General features: G+C 37.1%; 1 protein-coding gene across 5 annotated transcripts in view; it reads left to right on the top strand.

Moving 5' to 3' along the window:
• The window catches only part of PTPN4 (protein tyrosine phosphatase non-receptor type 4), a 174,235-nt gene that overhangs the window by 25,375 nt on the left and 128,830 nt on the right, over positions 1–20,030 (top strand). For all 5 annotated transcript variants that reach the window (XM_074335257.2, XM_019715490.3, XM_019715489.3 and 2 more), the window contains one exon: positions 3,304–3,458. In XM_074335257.2, the coding sequence (XP_074191358.1) occupies positions 3,321–3,458 (138 nt within the window). In that variant the 5' untranslated portion in view covers positions 3,304–3,320. The remainder of the gene's footprint in view (positions 1–3,303; positions 3,459–20,030) is intronic.

Raw genomic sequence — 20,030 nt, 5'->3', positions numbered from 1 at the left:
TCTTGTTCTCTTTACTTTTCATTTTTTGAGGATTCTATCGATCTATTCTGTAGCTCAGAGATCCTTTCTCTGCTGTGTCTTGGGTACTAATAAGCCCATAAAAGACATTCTATATATCTGTTACCATGATTTTTACCTGTAGCGTTTCTTTTTGGTTTGTTCTTGGGATTTCCATCTCTGTGCTTACATTGCTCACCTGTCCTCACATACCGTCTACCTTATCCGTTAGAGCCCTTAGCATATTGGTCATAGTTGTTTTAAATTCCCTGTCTGATGATTCCAACATCCCTTCCATGTCTGGTTCCGATGCTTGCTCTCTCTTCACAATGTGTTTTTAGTCTCTTGGTATGCCTTGTAAATCTTTCTTGGTATGCAGACATGATGTCCGGCTAACAGGACTGCTGTAATTAGGCCTCCGTGATGTGGGGTGGGGGAACCTTTCGTCCTGTGATGAGCTCTCAGGGTTTTAGTGAGACTGGGCTTCCGGGCTGTGCATTGCACAGTGTTTCTCAGTGTTTTTCTCTCCCCTTAGGCGGGACAGGGTGGCTAGAGTGGGCTGCAGGTGGGTACTTCCCTTCCCCACTGGAAGGCTAGATTCAACTGGAGTTGGGTATTTTCCTTGAGACAGGGCGGCTGGGCTCTGCTGACCGAGGGCCGGCCTTGTTAAGAGCAGAGTGCCCTGGGGGGTTTCGGCATGGTCGTTCCACCCCACCCAACTGCGGGAAGCACAGTGTGTTTTTCTCCGGTGTTTCCTGTGGGAATCTGGTTGTGCTCCTGGAAGTAAATAATATTGTGGGAGCCCTCTTATGACTGGGCCCCCTAGAGTTTTTAACTCTCAGAATTGTCTACATTGAGCCTCCAGCAATTCATCAGTTGTAGTTCAGGTTTTCCTACTCATGCACTGGCTCCGGTGGTGGTGTCTGCTTGTGGGTCATGACTCTTCATAATTGCTTGTCTCTCCAGTCTTGGGGACAGTGGTTTGTCCTGTGTCCTCTCTCTTACAGAGCAAAGAAGAGTTGCTGATTTTCCAGTTCGTTCTGCTTTTTACTTGTTAGGATGGAGTGGAAACTTCCAAGCTCCTTACATGTGGAACTAGAAACGACCAATCACTGTCTTTTTTTTAAATCTTTCCCTCAACTTTATTGAGATATAATTGGCATATAACATTGTGTAAGTTTAAGGTATACAATGTAGAGATTTGATACATGTGTATAATGCAAAATGACTATCATTATAAGGTTAGTTAACACATACATCACCTCACATAATTATGATTTCTTTTTTTATTAGTTTCTGGTGTACAAAACAGTGTACTAGTCAGGCATTTTCACCCCTCACAAAGTGATAACTCCCCCTTCCCCCCCATCTCCTACCCCTCTGACATCGTATAAAGCTGTTACAGTTCCATTGACTGTTCCCTATGCTGTACTCCACATCCTGTGACTATTATAGTTGACATTCGGTATTATTCAGCTTCAGCCTCAGGTGTACAGCGCTCCCTAATAAGTGAAGTGGTCTCCCTAATAAGACAAGTGCCCATCTGACACCCTACAAAATCTTTACAACATTATTGATTGTATTCCCCAAACAGTCTTTCGTATTCTGGTGGCAGTTTTGTGGTTACCAGTTTGTGCCTTGTAAGCCCCTCACCTTCTCCCTCATCCCCACCCCTCTCCCTTCTAGCAACCGTCAGTTTTTCCTCTGTCTCTGAGACTAGGTCTGTTTAGTTTGCTCATTTATTCTATTCTTCAGATTCCACATATAAGTGAGATCATATGGTATTTGTCTTTCTCTGTCTGACTTATTTCACTTAACATAATGTTTTCTAGGTCCATCCATATCATTGCAAATGGTAAGATTTCCTTCTTCTTTGTGGCCGAGTAATACTCCATTGTATAAATGTACCAGCTTCTTAATCCAGTCGTCTACCGATGGGCATTTCGGTTGTTTCCATGCCTTGGCTATTGTGAATAGTGCTGCAATAATCATAGGGGAGCATAGATTTTTTCGAATTAGCGTCTTGGATTTCTCCGGATAGATACCTAAGAGTGGAATTGCTGGGTCATAAGGTAGTTTCATTTTCAATTTTTTGAGATTCCTCCATACTGTTTTCCATAGTGGCTGCACCAATCTGCAATCCCACAAACACCAGGGTTCCCTTTTCTCCACAATCTCACCAGCACTTGTTTGTTGCACCAATCACTATCTTTTACCGGTAGTTGGTGAATCTTACTTGGCTAATCTTTTTCTGTCAACGTGCTAAAGCTCTTTTCCTACAATTTGTATACTTATGCGATGTTGACTTTCACTTTTAGCTTTAATCCTTTTGACATGAACAGTCTATGATGTCAGCTGCAGTTTCTGAATACCACTGATTTTAACTGCTGTTTCTTTTTATTTTTGCTTGCTCATTTAAGTATCTATTGTTTATTTATATCAAAAAAAAATTCTATATACTTGTGTTTGTTTCTAGTGTAGTTTGTTTCCATTATCTAATTATCTGTAATGGGAAGTTTTATGGATTTTAAACTGAATCCTTGAATGTCTGAAAATGTCTTTAGATTTATTCTGCCACATGAATTCTCATTTGGGGGAATATATAATTCTATGTTTCAAATAATATTCTTTCAGACTTTGAAGCTACTTCTTCACTGTCTTTTAACATCAAATGTTGGTGATATTTGTTCTTTATAGGCAATATACTTTTCCCTCCTAGGTTGCAAATTGAGAAGCAAAGATCTGTAGCCTGAAGTTTTTGTTGTTGTTTTCTTAAGAATAAGAACAATCCTATTCGAATTCGAATTTGAGGTTAGTTAAAATGAAGGGTATAATTACATTTGACAGCAAACTCCCATGTTTCCCCCAAATCTTAAGCTTTAATAAAGGGAGGGGCCCTTCAGAGTTAAATAAACTTCCCTGCTATTGCTACTTTATAGTTTTGAATACTTGCATCAGTGAGTAATGTCCAGCTTCCTGAGGCAACATATTCTTCTCCTTTTTTGGCTACTCCTAAATTTATATATTTTGAATTGGACTATGACTTCCTAAACAATTTGTATATTGTTTTCTCAATGGAACAGTTAAAAATAAAGCTCCTCTTCCAGGTAGTTCGTAATTTTTGTTTAGATGATTATATATCTAGTATCTTTTTTATACCTATAATTCTTACGTGGCTGTTTCAAAATTTATAACTGCTTTTTACCTAAATGTTAGTTAAAAAAATACATAGTGAAATTTTGTGTTTTAAACTACTTTGTATCTTGAGCTATTCTTTTACTTATTGAACTTTTTTTTTCAACTTAGACCTTGTGTGGACAGTAATGACCTCACGCTTCCGATTGCCTGCTGGCAGAACCTACAATGTGCGAGCATCCGAGTTGGCCCGAGACAGACAGCACACAGAGGTGGTTTGTAACATCCTTCTTCTGGATAACACTGTACAGGCTTTCAGAGTTAATGTAAGTCCTTTATGTCTCTGTCTCGCTTTTAAATATCTCTGGTTATACATCTGAATTTAGGTTAAATTTTAAAACGAAAATTCTTTAATTGTATTACAGTTTGAAACCCTTTTTCGATTAAGAGAAGTCTTCGTAGTATGGGTTTGTAACGATCAAGTACAAGTTCTAATTCAAACTGGATATTTAAAAAAGTTGCACTATGACTAATTAGTGGAGCAGATCAATAGTATGTGGGTAGTTTTTGTAAATGTACTTAAGGGTGCTTAAGGGGAATTTGTTCTCCTAAATAATTTATACATTCTCATTGTCATCTTATTTGTACTGTCTATGAATAAAACTTTTGCTAAATAAAGGTAAATGACAGCCCTGATCTTAATCTGAGTCTTCTTGAATATTTATTCAACAAATATTAGTTCACCTTATTTGTGCATAGTGTTATTTGCTTAACATTATTTGTGAGTTTCATCCATGTGATGTGTTAACAATAGTTGGTTTATTTTCACTGCTGTATTGTACTCTGTTATATGAACACATCGTAATTTACTTGTCCATTTATTTATTACCATTTACTTTTTCATTTTACTGCTGGTGTATATTTGGATTGTTTCCACTTTGGGCTCCTATCAATGTTGCTGGAGAACATTCTTGTACATGTTTTAATATATACAAGGGTGCATTCCTCTTTTTTATTTAAAAAAAATTTGGGCCTACAGAAAAGGTAAAAGAATAGTATGTATAATGAATCCCCACATACCCTTTACCTGGATTGATCTGTTGTTAACGTTTCGCACATTTGCTTTTTCTTTCTGTGTGTTTTTTCTGAAATTTCTGAAAGTGATACGTTTCACCTGTCAGTACTTCAGCAGCCTAAGAACCTCATAAGTAACCATAGTACCATTATCATACCCCAAAATTTAACATGAAAATAATACTGTCTAATACATAGTCCATACTTAAACTGGAATTCCTCATTCCCTATTTCCACATCTCCAGGATGGCACCTTCGTCGTTTCCTGCTGCGTTCCCTGGGTAGAGAATACACCCTTATCCATGGTTTTACTTTCCTCTGTTCCAGTCACCCATGGTCAACTGCAGTCTGAAAATATTAAACGGACAGTTTTAAAAATAAACAATTCATAAGTTTTAAATGGTGTGCTGTTTTGAGTAGCATGATGAAATCTCGCACCGTCATGCTCCTTCCTGCCCGGGACGTGAATCATCCCTTTGTCCAGCATTTCCACGCTGTATGTGCTCCCCACCCATTAGTCCCTTAGTAGCTGTGTCTGTTATTAGAGAGAGAGAGAGACACCACACTCACATAACTTTTCCTGCAGTGTACTGGTACAGTTGTTCTGACTCATTTATCATTAGTTACTGTTGTTCATCTCTTACTGTGCCTAATTTATAAATTAAATTTTATCATAGGTATGTATATATAGGATAAAACATAGTATATGTAGAGTTTGGTACTAGCTATAGTTTCAGGCATCCACTGGGGGCCTTGGAATGTATTCCCTGTGGATAAGGACGGATACTATGTTTCTATACTTTGAAATCTTTAAGTAATATAAATTGTTGATCTTCAGAAATCCTAACATTTGTGCCAGCGTGGATGGACCTTGGCATTGTGCTAAGCGAGGTAAGTCAGACAAAGACAAATACTGTATGATTTTACTCATGTGGACTCTCCAAAAGCTGGACTCCTAGAAACAGAGAGTAGAATGGTAGTTGCTGGGACGTGGGGGAAATGGCGAGATGTTGGTCAAAGGGTGCACACTTCTAGTTATCAGTCATTTCTGGGGATCTCGTGTACAGCATGCTGACTAGTCAACAATACCATAGTATGTACTTGAAAGTTGCTAAGAATAAATCTTAAGTGTCCTCACCACACACACACACACACACACACACACACACACACACACACACACGAAGGTAATTATGTGAGGTAATGAATGTGTTAACTAACTTTATTGTGGTAATCATTTCATAACATGCAATTACCCTTGAACAACATGGGTTTGAACTGTACACATCCACTTACGCACATTTTTTTTTCCAGTAAATATCCCCCATCAGTCCTTCATATCCCCTGGTTTTGCAGATTCAATAATCTTGGATCAAAATCAGTATTTTCGATCTGCAGATACAGAGGGACAGTTTTATGTGTTGTTCTAGGCCACTTTATGTGAGAGTCGAGCATCCATGGATTTTGGTACCTGCACAGGGTCCTGGAACCAATCCCCACAGATACCGAGGGAAGACTGGGCTTGGGGAGTCAGAAGATATATGTGGAGTTTTGACTGGGTAAGGGTTGGTGCCCCTTAACCCCTGCATTGTCAAAGGTCAACTGTATATGTGTATTAAATCAGCATGTTTTATACCTTAAACTTGCACAATACTATATGTCAATTATAGCTCAATAAGGGTGGGAAACATACAATATTAATCTTTCTACCAGTTTTTAAGTTTAAAATTTTCGATATGTATTACTATTTAGCAGGATCACTAATTTACCTTTTTTATCCCAAATTCCAAGCCATTTCACATTGGAAAAGGGGTTGTAGAGTAGTATCTTTAAGGATATTATCTAACATACCCAACTAATGTGCTTTTCCAAAACTTCAAATTTTAGGTGTTTTGTATTTTGTCAGTTATTAATAGATAGTTGGAATATAGGTTGTCAAACAGAGATAACATTCCGTGCAGGTAATTCTGCTTTATAAAAATTTCTGGTTAATGGTGACTCTCATGTATTAGAGAATTGATATAAGAAAATAAGCCTTTTTTCCTGTTATTGATTCATTAAACTTCTTTTTGGGGGTGTTTAAACTTAGTAATTCTTGCTTTAATTTAATTTTAGTTAATATTTAATTAGTTAATATTTAGTTTTTATTTTAACTTACAGTTCTCTATTTGTTCCAAGATACTGTAGAAGGATTTGCTATGTTTCCCATCTAGCATAATTTTTCTGTTGGTACTTTAGTTAATAAAACTGTTTTATTTTTTAATGTTGTAATCAATGCTTTATCTAATTACTCTTTTAGGAAGACATATATTTAATATATTTGTTTCATACATGTTTATATATTTTAATATATATTTAAATATCAGTTCTAATACCGTGTTTCCCCTAAAATAAGACCTAGTCGGATAATCAGCTCTAATGCATCTTTTGAAGCAAAAATTAATATAAGAACTGGCCTTATTTTACTATAAGACCAGGTATAATATAATACAAATATAATATAAATATAATATAATATAATACCAAGTTTTATATTAATTTTTGCTCCAGAAGATGCATTAGAGCTGATTGTCCTGCTAGGTCTTATTTTCAGGGAAACACGGTAGAGTTGCGTGTATTACTAGAATGAGGAGCACTAAGGTTTTAGAAACTTTCTCTACGATTACTTCAGGTCATCAAAGCACTGAGAGGAACAATGAGAAATTGACTGTGGGATGTGTAGTTTATTTATTCTCCCAGGTATTTGCACCCAGGTCATTCAAAGTCTGAGTTGCTTTGTACTTCTGTGTAGGTGCTGCGTATTTTACTCTATGTGAATGGCCCCCTATTACGCATTTTGTTATACAGTGAGTGCAGTGGTGTATGACAGCCTGCAAACTAATAGGGAAGTTCAAACCTCTGATATTTATTCTCTTAATTCTGTTAAATGCCATTAAGTCTGTGTTTTCATTTTCAGCACAGTAAAAATTAATCAACTGTACCCGATGTACCTAAATCCGTAGTCTGACTGGATCATTTTCATCGGAGAGTAGTAAATCTCTAGTTCTTACAGACGTTGGTAGAAGGAAGGGGGACATGAGAAGGGGCTGTTGGTCACAGAGGGGGCTCTTGTTATACACACTCTCCTTGATTACTGCCTTCGCTGTTATTTTAGTGAAGCAAACATTTGTGTCCAGTCTGCCTCGTTTAACCTTGACATTTCTCAGGTTGATTTTCAGTGTCTACCTTGAAGGAGAATTTACTATTTACCAAGATTTTTTGAATAAAATTAGATGTTAAAATGGAATTGGTTATCTTTTTGCACTGAAGACATGATAATTTTGAAAATTCAAACATTGTAGTATGTGATAGATCATTAAAGATTTTCTTTCTCTATTTTGAAATGTTTCCCTAAACTACTCGTATGTCACTAGAAAACTTGTTGTCAATCATATTTATAGTTGTGTGCAATTAAGGTTACCATATTTCTTAGTTTATTCTTTAATCTCGTCTTTTCATCAGGCATGTATTGTTGCTAGGTCTTGTATCATATTTGTCATGCATGAATCTGTTACTGATAATGACATTTACTTTTCTTGAAAGATTTCCTAGGCTGTTATCCAGTGATGAATTTCTAAGTCTTTATTTTGAAGACTTACTAGCTCTGTGATTCTAACCAAGTTTCTCTACCTTTCTGTATTTCTGATTTTTCATTTGTTAAGAGAATAATACTTGTCCTGCCTAGGATGCTTAGAATTAAATGAGAATTTTGTGAAGTGCTTGTTTATGTGTCTGACTCATATTATGCAATTTACAAAGATTGATTCTTCTTTGCTCTATTGCTTGTGGTTCAATTGATCTATTCTCTAGTTTCAGAAATATTTTCTTAGAAGAATATTATTATTATTAATTATTATTAAAATTCTATACAATAGTGATCTCATTGTTTTATATGTATATATAATATTTTCATCTAAGTACTGTTGTACATGTAGTGTTTCCAAAACCCAGTTTGTTTCCTGCAATATTCATTGATAATACATGTACGTGGAAAATGTAAAAATGCCAGTTTATTCCTAAAAAATAAAGAGGAAACAATTGTCAAATATTACTTTTTTTTTGAGAATTAGGTAATTTTTAAAATCTTTTCAGTGGTACAATAAATTAAATAAAATTGTACTTATTCATATACTTCATTTAATGACAAGTATTGAGGGCCTAGTGTACATTATGGAAAAAATTTCAGAAAATAGATATAAGCCATTACATTTTTGAGAATTATGATAGACTCTATTCAGAAAAATTCTGCAGCTTAGTCTCCTTACTCTGGAAAGTATATAGAGATTTTTTGTTTACTTATTATAATGTGTATAATACATGTTATATAGTAAGTACAGTGCAGAAATCTTCAGTATGCAACTCAGTGAATGTTTATATGTGCATATATCTGTAGCACCACCACCAGATTAAGGCATTGAATACTTCCCTCACCAAAAGATATTCCCTGTGCCCCTGCATTTCTTACTCCATTTTATCTCCTTTATTAGCTTTTTTGGTTACTCTTTTAATATCATACTTTTAGTAATTACCTTAGAACTTGCAAAATGTGTCCTGGCTTGCAAAAGTCTACCTTTATTTAGTGCTTCTACCATGTTTCCCCAAAATGCAAAAGCCTTAAAGGAGTTTAAATCCATTTACTTGCCTCCTACTTTTTTGCTATTGTTACGTATTTTTACCACCCCCCTCATATGTTATAAACCTCACAAGACATTGTTATTATTGCTTTAAACAATCGACTGTCTATTCATTTCTTACATATCCATGCTTCCCTCTAGAATTGTTTCCCTTCATCCTAAAGAAATTCTTTTATTATTCTTTGAAATAGGGTCTGTTAATGACAGATTCTTTCAGCTTTTTGTCTGTCTGAAAAATATCTTTAGTTACTCTTCATATTTTGGAGGATATTTCTTCTTGGTATAGAATTTGGTGTTGATATTTTTTTCATTAGCAGTTTAAAGATGCTATTTCTTATGTTTCATAGTTTTTCTTGAGAAGTCATCTTTCATTATTGTTCTTCTGAAGGACATGAGATGTGTACTTTCTTCCTCTGTTTTTAAGATTTTTCTCTTCATGTTTGATTTTTTTAGTCACTTGTCTATAATATATCTAGATGTGTGTGTGTGTGTGTGTGTGTGTGTGTGTGTGTGTTTATCCTGCTTGGTACTCAATGAACTTCTTGAGTGTATAAGTTAATGTGTTATAAAGTTTGAAAACTTTCCGTGCTTTGCTGATTTAAATATTGCTTCTAACCCATTCTTCTTTCTCTCCTTTTAGACTCCAGTTACATATATGTTAGGCTGTTTCACTGCATGTTATCTCTAACATATGTTCAATTTTTTTGTTTATAATTTCTTTCTATGCTTTGAATAGCTATTAATCTGTCTTTGTGTTCTGTTTTCTGCGGTTAAACCCATCCTAGGAATTTCTATATTTCACATATTATATTTTGCAGTTCTAGAATGTCTTTATGATCATTTTCATAGATTCTAATTGTCTTTGGAAATATTTCATATTTTAATCCGTTTTCTCTATTTTCTATTGTCCTTAATATGTTAATCATAGTTATTTTGAAGCCTCATACTAAGACCAATATATAAATCACTCTTAAGTCTCTTTTTGTTGACTCCTTTTCTCTTTATTATCAGTCACTTTCTCTACTTCACACATCTACTAATTTCACATCACATGAAGGATATTGTGAGAGTAGAGTAGCGGACAGTAAACTATGGCCCATGGGCCAATTATTGTATAGCCCATGAGCTAAAAATGGTTTTTACATTTTTAAAGGTTTCTTTTTTTTTCTTTTCAAGAGAATGATCAATGGAGACTGTTTATGGCCCTCAGAGCCTGAAGATATTTACTTTCTGGCCCTTCCCAGGAAAGATTTGCCAACCTTATTGTAGAAGCTCTGGATTATTATCTTCCTCCAAATAGCATTGCTTTTTATTCTGGCAGGTGCATAAACTGCCAATGATCACTTTGATCTCGTGGAGGCTTAGGTGCCAGCTTGGGTAAGGTAAGACTTTTCAGCTTCGTTTTCCTTCCTAGTAGGGCACGGAGTGTCTAGGGTCTCAAATAAATGCCTGAAATATTCATTCAAATCTCTCTCCTCTGACTGAGCCTGCACTTCCTTTCTTTAGAACTGTACCACTTCTGAAATCTTTGTGTAGCTAACAGCCTCCCAACAGCTCTTGCCTCCTAGGCTTCTAGAAGTATAATCCTGCGTGTGCACAGCCTAGGGGGCAGATGAGGACCAGAAGGGGATTTTTATACAGACTTTTGTAGCTTTTTCTCTTTGACTCTTTTCCTCTCTAAAAACCTGCCCCCAAAACCCAGCCACCTTAGCCGTCCCAAACATTAATTTTAATTTTCTCATCCTAGCAAGACTACCACTTTCTTCTTGGGCTCTATTTCTCTATACCGTTGTTTGGAAAATGGCCTCAAGGAGAAAGCCAGTGTAAATGTAGGACTGGTTCATCTGATTCTCTTCTATCAAGGATCATAGCCCTGTGTTGGTTGTTGTCTAATGCCTGCAAATAGTGGGTTGGGTTTTGTTGTTTTTTTTGTTTTTGTGTGTTGTATTTGGTTCAACCTTTATAGATGTTTATAGCAGGAAGGCATTCCAATATTAGCTACTCCGTCATAACAAGAACTAAAAATCTTGGTTGTTTTAAAATGTGAAAATATATCTCATTGTATAATAATGGATTTTGATTTGAAACATTTAATATATTGCTTATTGTGTTTGATCCATTGTTCAGTTGGCCCAAATAGTTTAACCAAATTCAAGGACTCAACTCAGTCATGATAAATGTATGCATATTCTAAAATCAAATTAGTCTGAGATACAATGATTTAGTGAAGGGATAAAATGCCACTTGCTTTCCAAAGATGAGGCCCTAAGCGCATGCACCATTGGGTCTGTTATTTTAGAAGATTTCAACTCAGAATTCATCTGTCACATTTGCAATGCACCTTAATCCTAGTTGAGCTGGGCCCAGCTATTATCAGAGACACTTTCCTTGGCTGATCAGTTCTTAACACTTAGTTATTTAACAATTTTGTGTTTGTTGTTTATATATCCAGCATCTCAGAAACAATTCATAAATATTGTAGTCCCCAGTTTGTCTCTTAACTACCATATTAACAGTGTGCGTGGAACACAGGTTGGTAATTCACTACTTTATGACTTATTTCATATTTTTTTGAGGGAATAAATGATTTAAGTGTTTTTGCCATCATACTTTTTGTTGTTGTTTTGTTTTGTTTTTGTATTATACTGAATGTAAAGGCTGTCTGTCTAGGCCACTGGTTGTCATGATTAATCTGATGAAACTAGGTGGTTAGTTTGGAGCTTACTTTCTCTCTCTCGCTTTATGTGTGTCTCTTGAAGTTGCATAGCATGCCCTTCTCAGATGATTCTGACCCGTTTTCTGTTTCCCTACTAGAACTAGCAAACAAGCTTTTGTTAACAGTATTCAGTGGAATGGTGTTGGTGACCATAGAAATAGATACAGTTATCACATAAGTAAGCTGCATGACCATTTGCTGATGCCTCATTGCCTGTTCCCCTCCCCTGGATAATCCTGTTCTGAGTCCCCTGTGGACCCAAGAATCCACCAGAGGAAGCCCTGGTACCCAATGTTACCCTCTGCCCAGAGGCTGATTTTGGTGTTGTTAGTTGGACTCCGCTGATCTCAATACTGTAGAAAAGAAACTGCTTCTCATGTTTGTCCTTATTTAGAATATTGTTCCTAAGTCAAATTAGATAGTTAAGTATCTATGTATTAGAAATTTGGTTTTGTATTAAAGGTAACATCCAGTTAGTCTTTGCCCTTATTTAACATTCTTTCCAGTAATAAGATTTAAAATTATTGTGCTTCCAAAAATTTAAAATAAAACACAGACTTGCATATATACATGCACTGCATGTACACATACAGGGAAATTACTCACTTTCAAAAATCTTTTATTTATTCCCAAACTCTTTTTTCCTCCTATTTGGGATTTCATTATAGTAATATGTCTTCCTCTTAAATGTTTTCCCTAGTAACTGGTTTTATGACTATTTTTGCATGTTCATTTTGATTTCTACACATAATTCTTAACGTAACACTTTGTTTAGTTTCCACAAAGAAAAACAATAGCTGTAATATATGAGTGATTTGTAATATTGTTATGACATTTTTGTGAATATGCAGATATTTCATTTGGTTGCTTCCTTTGATTTGTTTATAATAAACTTCAGAGCTTATAGTTTTTGATGTTTCTTTTGCAGCTGTTTAATTTTTTCCCCACATTAAAGAAATCTGGAGGTAGATTGGCACTTTATCATCGAATAAGTACTTAATTTTAGGACTTGGTTAATTTACAACTTTGGATTCACTATATATATTTTTTGATATTCCTACCTTTGTATTACTATGAGGTGACTTTCGTTTTCCTTAATCAAGAATAACTTGGGTGGGAACTGTGCTAGTTCTACGAAGAGCTACATAGATCTATCTGATCTTGGATTCTAGGTATTAGACTATCACAGACAGATCATTTAAGCATATAGTGATGTCAAAATTAAGACTCCAAGCATTGTATGAGTAATTGATACGGGAAGCATTGTGATATTAGGGAGACAACGTAATATAGTGAGAAGTGCATGGGCCTTGGAATCTGAAATCCTAGGTTTGTATCCTATTAAGTATGCGCTCTGTGGCATTGGCACACTTACTTGCCCTTTATATATAATTTCCTTATATATACAGTGGAAATCGTATCATCTATTATATTAGGGTTATCTGGATTAAATGAATGTCTGTAAAGCATCCAAAAGGGATTCTAATAGATATTCTAGAAATGTAACATCCCTTCTTGCCCTTTATGTCTTTCCTCTCCTTCCTATTTAGTTACCCAGAGTTAACCAGAGCACAAAGTTCAGAGGGTACCGTGTCCACCAGACTGCTCTCACTTCTGACACCAAATGCAAGCTTGGGAGATTCCTAAAACTACTCCAAGTTTTGATAATTTGTTAGAAGGACTTGTGGAACTCATTGAAAGCTATTATACTCATGGTTACAGTTTATTACAGAGAAAGGACACAGATTAAAATTAGCCAAGGGAAGAGATGCACTGGGCAGAGTCCCGAAGGAGTCTGAATGGAGGAGAGCTTCTAGTCCTTGGAGTCATGGATGACGTGACCTCCTCCTGGTCACCATGTGTGATAATATGCACGGAGTATTTCCAACGAGGGAAGCTCCCCCAAGTCTTTGGTGTCCAAACTTTTTACTGGGACTCCATTACATACTCCCTGTGTGACTAACTCATCTCTAGCCTCTCCCAGAGGTCAGGCCTAATACCCTTAGTCTTCAATTCCTCTCGAGGTCGGAACTGATGTGATGTGTCCCAAAACCCCATCATAAATCACTTCGTTAGACTGTCCAGTGACCAAAACCCCCAGGAAAATGAAGACACCCGTTAGGCAGGACATTCCCAGGGCCAAGAGATCACCTCCCAGTAGCCGAGAGCAAAGGCCAGACCTCTCTTTGTTAAAGGTTATTTCTTCACTACATTAGTGCTACATTTTTGTAGTGGCTGATTAAATTATTCAGCATTAATGTTTTGGTTGTTAAGTTTTATCTAAGTAATAATATAAATTTTAAATAATTTTAAGAAGCAAAACAGGATAAAACACAATGAAAGCTTAATGAAATGTTCTCGCTCTTTTCTTTTAGTAATAGCTTCCAAATACATTTGGAGCTGTGCTTTAGGTGTTTACTTCCCATTTTTCTCCCTTTCTTCCTTCTTTCCTTCCTACCTCCCTTCCTTCCTTCATTCTCTTTCCTTCTCTTTCTTTCCTTCCTCCCTTCCTCCCTCCCTCCCTTCCTCCCTTCCTTCTTTCCTTCTTTCTCTTTCCTTCTCGTTCTTTCCTCCCTCCCTCCCTCCCTTCTTTCTTTCATACAAAACAATGTAATGGTTAGACATTTACACCCCTCACAAAGTGATAACCTCCAGCTTCCATTTTTCTATGCTGGTTTTTTTTTTTTTTTTCATTTTGAGCATTATCTGTTCACTTCGTCTTATGCAAGAAGAGGATTTAATAGTCTTAGTCCATTTTACACCCTCACTCTCCCTTCTAAAATTCTTATGTCATAATTTTTAGTTAAATTTATCTACCTCTCTACTATTTATTTTTCTATTTTCTATTTATCAGAATTACGTTTGTCTTCTAATAAAAGAAACGGGAAGTAACAGTAACTTAAAGGAGCTAAACTTCATTTTTCTCTCACATAAAATAATTCTGGAGCTTGACAGTTCAGGAACGAGATACCAACTATGGTTCCAGCAGCTATGGTTCCTGTTGGTGTTTCACTTTCCTGAGAGCGTGGCTATACATAACATGACTTCATGATCCAAGAGAGCTTTTAGAGCTCTAGCAATCATGTCGGTTTTCAGGCAGGTGGTGAGAGAGGATGGAGAAGCAAAAGGTGCACATACTAGTTTTCTTTCCCAGTCGTAAGGAACTTGGCCTTTAAAACTCCTACCTGCAGCTTCTAGTGGCATCTTGGTGGCCAGGATTGAGTCACATGCCTACGTTGGGCTGCAAGGCTGGGGAGTTTAGATATTCTTGTTGCGACCCCAAATAGTATTGGAGTTTTATATTAAATAAATGAGAGAAAATGGATATGATGTAGGCAGTTAGCAGGTTCTGACTTAATTGTATGATTGTGCAAGTCAATTCACTGCTAAGCCAAGCAGTGTCCTGTGATTAGTCTGCTCTTCCTAGAATGAGTCATTGCATCGTTTAAAAAACATGCTTAGTTTTCTCTCTGTCATTTTTTAGTTTTTGTATTTTCAAATTATTTATGTATTTAATTTAAAGAGTCAAATAGATTTACCTGTATTATAAGGTGTATTACAAAATCGCAGCTGTCTTCTGCCCTTGCCCTTGTTCACTTCCCTAGAAACAGCTCGCTTAATTCTTTTTAGTAGAATCCTTGGTATTGCCCTGTATATCTCTAAATAGCAGGTGTATGTTGCTATTACTTAATTTTTCAGTTTTAGGCATTATCTATTGACTTCCTATTTAAAAAGAGGAGAATTTAGTTATTTTTCACCCTTAACCCCTACTCCTTATCCTATCAATATAATTGACAATATAAAGTTTATGTTACTTTCAATGTGTACATTATTATGGCAATGTAAATATTTACAGTGGAGCCACAGGATGCTATAATTATTTTTTTCTTTTGTGCAAAACTTCTTGGTTTTCATAGTTGGTAATTCCCTCCCTCCCTCTGTTTTTCTCTTTCTCTTTGCTTTGTTTCCTATATAGATTATTAGTTACCCCAAAACTCTTTAATAGTTGTCTGAATCTTATCTTTATATATTCTTCATGTCAGACAGTCTATCAAATTCATCTTCTTAGAGAAATCTTTCTAAGAAGCTTTTGATGTGCTCCTTTTTGAACTATTTCCTCTATACGCTTGGTATATAACTAGACTCACCCATTGCCATCATCCTGTTTTGATAGTTATGTAGCTTATTCACAAAATCCATTTGTTCCCATTATGACAGTCTCTCCTATTCCTCACTATGCCTAGTGTCTCTAGGTTTGAAACCACTTCAGTTGATCTTAGAATACCTCAGGTGAGCTGTATAGTCATTTTTTAAATTTAGTGGAGTGACAGTGGTTAGTAAAATTACATAGGTTTCAAGTACATTTCTATAATACATCATCTCTATATCACATTGTGTTTTAATTCTACTGGAACTGGGAGCTGAGGGATGTAATTCCTCCCTACATGAATTTCCAACCACTTTTCTTCCAAATTTTCACCTCATGCTTTATTCTCACCTTTTCTGATACTTATGCCTCTAGGTTCTGCGCCTTTGTATGTTTTTCACTTGTTTCATGTTGGATCCATCTTTCTCAGGTATTTGGTATTTAGCTCTGCTGTCTCTTCCATATGCTTTCTAGCTTCCAAAATGTGTTCCGATCTCTTTAACTTCTGTCATCTCCCCTTCTCTTTGTCCTATTGGTTTTTAATGCTTACCCCCTCAATATAATGAGCTTTTCAGGAGGGAGCAAAGGTAAACCCATGCTTGTTATCACATTTACAGTAATGTTTAAACATATTTTAAAAACACTCTTTTTTAGAGCAGTTTTAGGTTCACAGCAAAACTGAGCAGAAGGTACAGCGATTTCTCCTGTATCCCCTACGCACACACATCCATCACCTCCCCCGTGGTCAGTATACTGCACCAGAGTGGTACGTATGATGAACCTATATTGACACGTCCTAATCACCCAAAATCCGTAGTTTACATTAGGGTTCATTCTTGGTGGTGTACATTCCATGGGTTTAGACATTGTAAAATGAAATATATCCATCATTATAGTGTCATAGAGTAATTTCTTTGCCCTAAAAGTCTTCTGTGTTCTGCCTATTTACCCCATTCCCCCTCTGCCAATCCCTTAGTTTTCTGGGCTTTCCCTCTTACTCTAATGGTCTCTTGGTCTTTCATTGCCAATCCACAGTCTTAATTATTTTTGCTTTGTAATAAATATTTGTGTTGGGTAGAGTAGATCCTTTTATATTTTTAATACTTGTTATCATTTAAGTTTATGGTCTGTGTAGTTCTATTATTTGAAGTTCTACTGGGGTATAATTCAGCTCTGCGGACTCGTGCTCTTGATTCCTCCTGTTTTATACCGTGTTTCCCCAAAAATAAGACCTGGCTGGACCATCAGCTCTAATGCGTCTTTTGGAGCAAAAATTAATATAAGACCCGGTCTTATGTTATAGTAAAATAAGACCGGATCTTATATTAATTTTTGCTCTAAAAGCTAGGTCTTATTTTTGGGGACACATGGTAATTTGGGGCTGTGACCTTGTCTCCAGGTAAGCGTTAGCTCTGCAGGTCACCTGTCGTCTGGGTTAAGGATGTGTTCCTCGAGAGACGTTTTGGTTTTACCCAGGACTAATTTCTTATCATAACTTTTCACCTTTGGGTTTCTACAGACAGTAGCTAGTATACAAGTCAAACTTTAGACCATGTGAGGGCAGCCTTGTGGTTGTGAATTTTTAGGAGAGACTTTTCTTCTTCATCCAGATCCCAGGTGAAGGCAGAAAAACTTTGATCTCATCCTGGGCCGGTGGAAGAATTTGTTTCCCCATACTCTACCTTTCACTAAGGAGATTGCCATCCAGGAGAGTATTAGTTCTGTGTCTCACCTCGTCTGAGCCCAGGGCCTACTCACGGTCTCAGCTGCGTGGCATAAACCCAGACCGCTCGTTCTTTAGCAAGCCCTTCCGGGCGCCTATCGCAGTTCACGCCGGCTTCTTTTAAGTTTCCCGTTTCTTCCTTTCTCCATGCTAAAGATTCCTTTTCAGCTTAGCTATGCAATTAAAAGAATGTTTATGACGTTTTATGCAGCATTTCTAGGGATTTTGTTCCAGAGAGTTTTTAGATGATCAAGTCTGCCATACTGCTAGGATGGGAAGTTGGTGTTTTTAAATAGGCTATGCAAAGCAATGGTGTGTTGTCAGCTTCAATAATTTCCCTTTCAGATGGGAAGACGAAATATAAATAGTCTGCCATTGTTGACAATGGCAAAATAATTCTTTAAGGCAAAGTATTGCATTGTGGCTATGAGCATGGACTCTTGAGCCAGATAATCGGGGGGAGAATGGAAGCCCTGCCACTTACTACCTGTGTGATCTTTAGAAACCCGTGTTCCTCTCTGTGCCTTGGTGATTTCATCTTTAAATAATCTTAACAGTACCTACCTCAGAGGGTTGTTATGGTAATTAAATGTGTCAATACATTACACTTACAACATAGTAAATGTTGGCTATTTTTATTATTGTTAATTTGTTATTTATAACTCTTACTTCTTGAGGCTCTTTCTCTTTATGTGAAAGCTTTTGCCCTGACTTCTATATAGAAAATAATTTAGTTTTTCAACTGCAGAAGCCATGCGTTATATTTGGAGTACTGTATTGTTTCCCCTCCTCCTGTTTTATAAATTAGTTCCAGGCAGAAAAAAAGGAACTGTTGCCACTTCCTTACGCTATTATTAAACTTGACATTTCCCATCAGTAAATAACCTCTTTTCTTATCAAAATCAGTGTTGTTTATGTAGTATCTTAAAGTTTATATTGTCTCCGCTCTCTAAACGCCTAATGAAAATCTATTCCTGTGGTGTAGTTTTCCTCCAGGGAGATAGTCATAGTCCATACTCTCATAGGAGTCTAAAGGGTTTCAATCCCTGGGAACAGGCATTATATGCCCGTGGCCCAAGCGTTAGGGAATTCACTCCTTCCTATGGCCTTTTCAGTCTTTCTTACCTGTTTTCGATTACCTGTTATGTAATCGGTTGATTACGTAATTGTCTCTTTTCTTACATGAATGTATTCTTCCTTTCCATCTTCAAGAGAGCCTCTTTAGAAATGAGGGACTACAGAGACCGTCTAATCTAGTTGTATTCAGACATTTAAAAATGTGGAATCTTTTCCCCCCCAGTAAAGATACATGCACACACGCACACGTTTACGTGTGTGTGTGGGGGGAGGGTGGATCAGTTACAGTTACTATAATTGAAGTGGGCAGCCCCAATCTGGCCTCCTTGCACTTTTCTCCCCAGTGCGTCAGCGCAAACCTAAGTACACACACTTAGCCCTGGGCACTGCACAGGTAGTTCTGTACCACGGATCTTGTCTGTCCCATGGGTTACAGAGTTGATGAAACTGGCCTAGGTGGAAACAAGATTCATACAACACTGTGTACCAGCTCACTAGATAAGGACTTGGCCTGACTGTTTGCCATTTCCATTTTACCTTACTACCTTCCACAGTAGTTTTACTGCCATAGGTCTGTAGAGCTGCCTTTTAGTGTCTCCTACAAACTTGTCTGACACATCTGTCCTTATGCTTGGCCTGCCAGCAAGAGTAAGAATCTCAGTTTTGCCTGGCAGTTGTTACTCCTTAAAGTTCTAGTGATAAGCCTAAAGTTCCGTTAGGGACTCTCTTCATCTTTAGAGAAACTATTTCCAGTAAGTTGGTTGCTCTGCAGATGTGCCGTCCCTGTGCTTTAGACATTCTGTTAAATGCCTTTTCTAACTGGTCTTCTTGTGAAATAAGAAAAACTATAGGACCAGAAATGCCTGCAAAGAGACTGAAAGCCGTATAAATTTCGAAATTTCTTCTGTAGGCCATTTTATCATTCACTCATTCACTTTCTCAACTAACCAAATGTGTTTTTTTTTGTTTTTAGTTTTTTTTGTGTGTTTTTAAAAATATTTTATTGGGGAAGGGGAACAGGACTTCATTGGGGAACAGTGTGCACTTCCAGGACTCCTTTCCAAGTCAAGTTGTTGTCCTTTCAATCCTAGCCGTGGAGGGTGCTGTTCAGTTTCAAGTTGTTGTCCTTTCAGTCCTAGCTGCAGAGGGCACAGCTCAATTCCAGGTCCAGTCACCGTTGCTAGCTGCAGGGGGCGCAGACCACCATCCCTTGCGGGACTCGAGGAATCGAACTGGCAACCTTGTGGTTGACAGCCCACGCTCCAACCCACTGAGCCATCCGGGAGGCAGCTCAGCTCAAGGTGCTGTGTTGAATTTTAGTTGCAGGGAGCAGAGCCCACCATCCCTTGCGGGACTCAAGGAGTTGAACCAGCAACCCTATGGCTGAGAGCCCACTGGCCCATGTGGGAATCGAACCGGCAGCCCTCGGAGCCAGGAGCATGGAGCTCCAACCGCCTGAGCCACCGGGCCGGCCCCTAACCAAATGTT

This window comes from Rhinolophus sinicus, chromosome 17 (genome assembly GCF_057876585.1).
Source record: "Rhinolophus sinicus isolate RSI-liver-muscle chromosome 17, RSI-T2T, whole genome shotgun sequence".
Lineage (NCBI taxonomy): Eukaryota > Metazoa > Chordata > Mammalia > Chiroptera > Rhinolophidae > Rhinolophus > Rhinolophus sinicus.
This window is presented reverse-complemented; position numbering and strand designations above follow the sequence as displayed.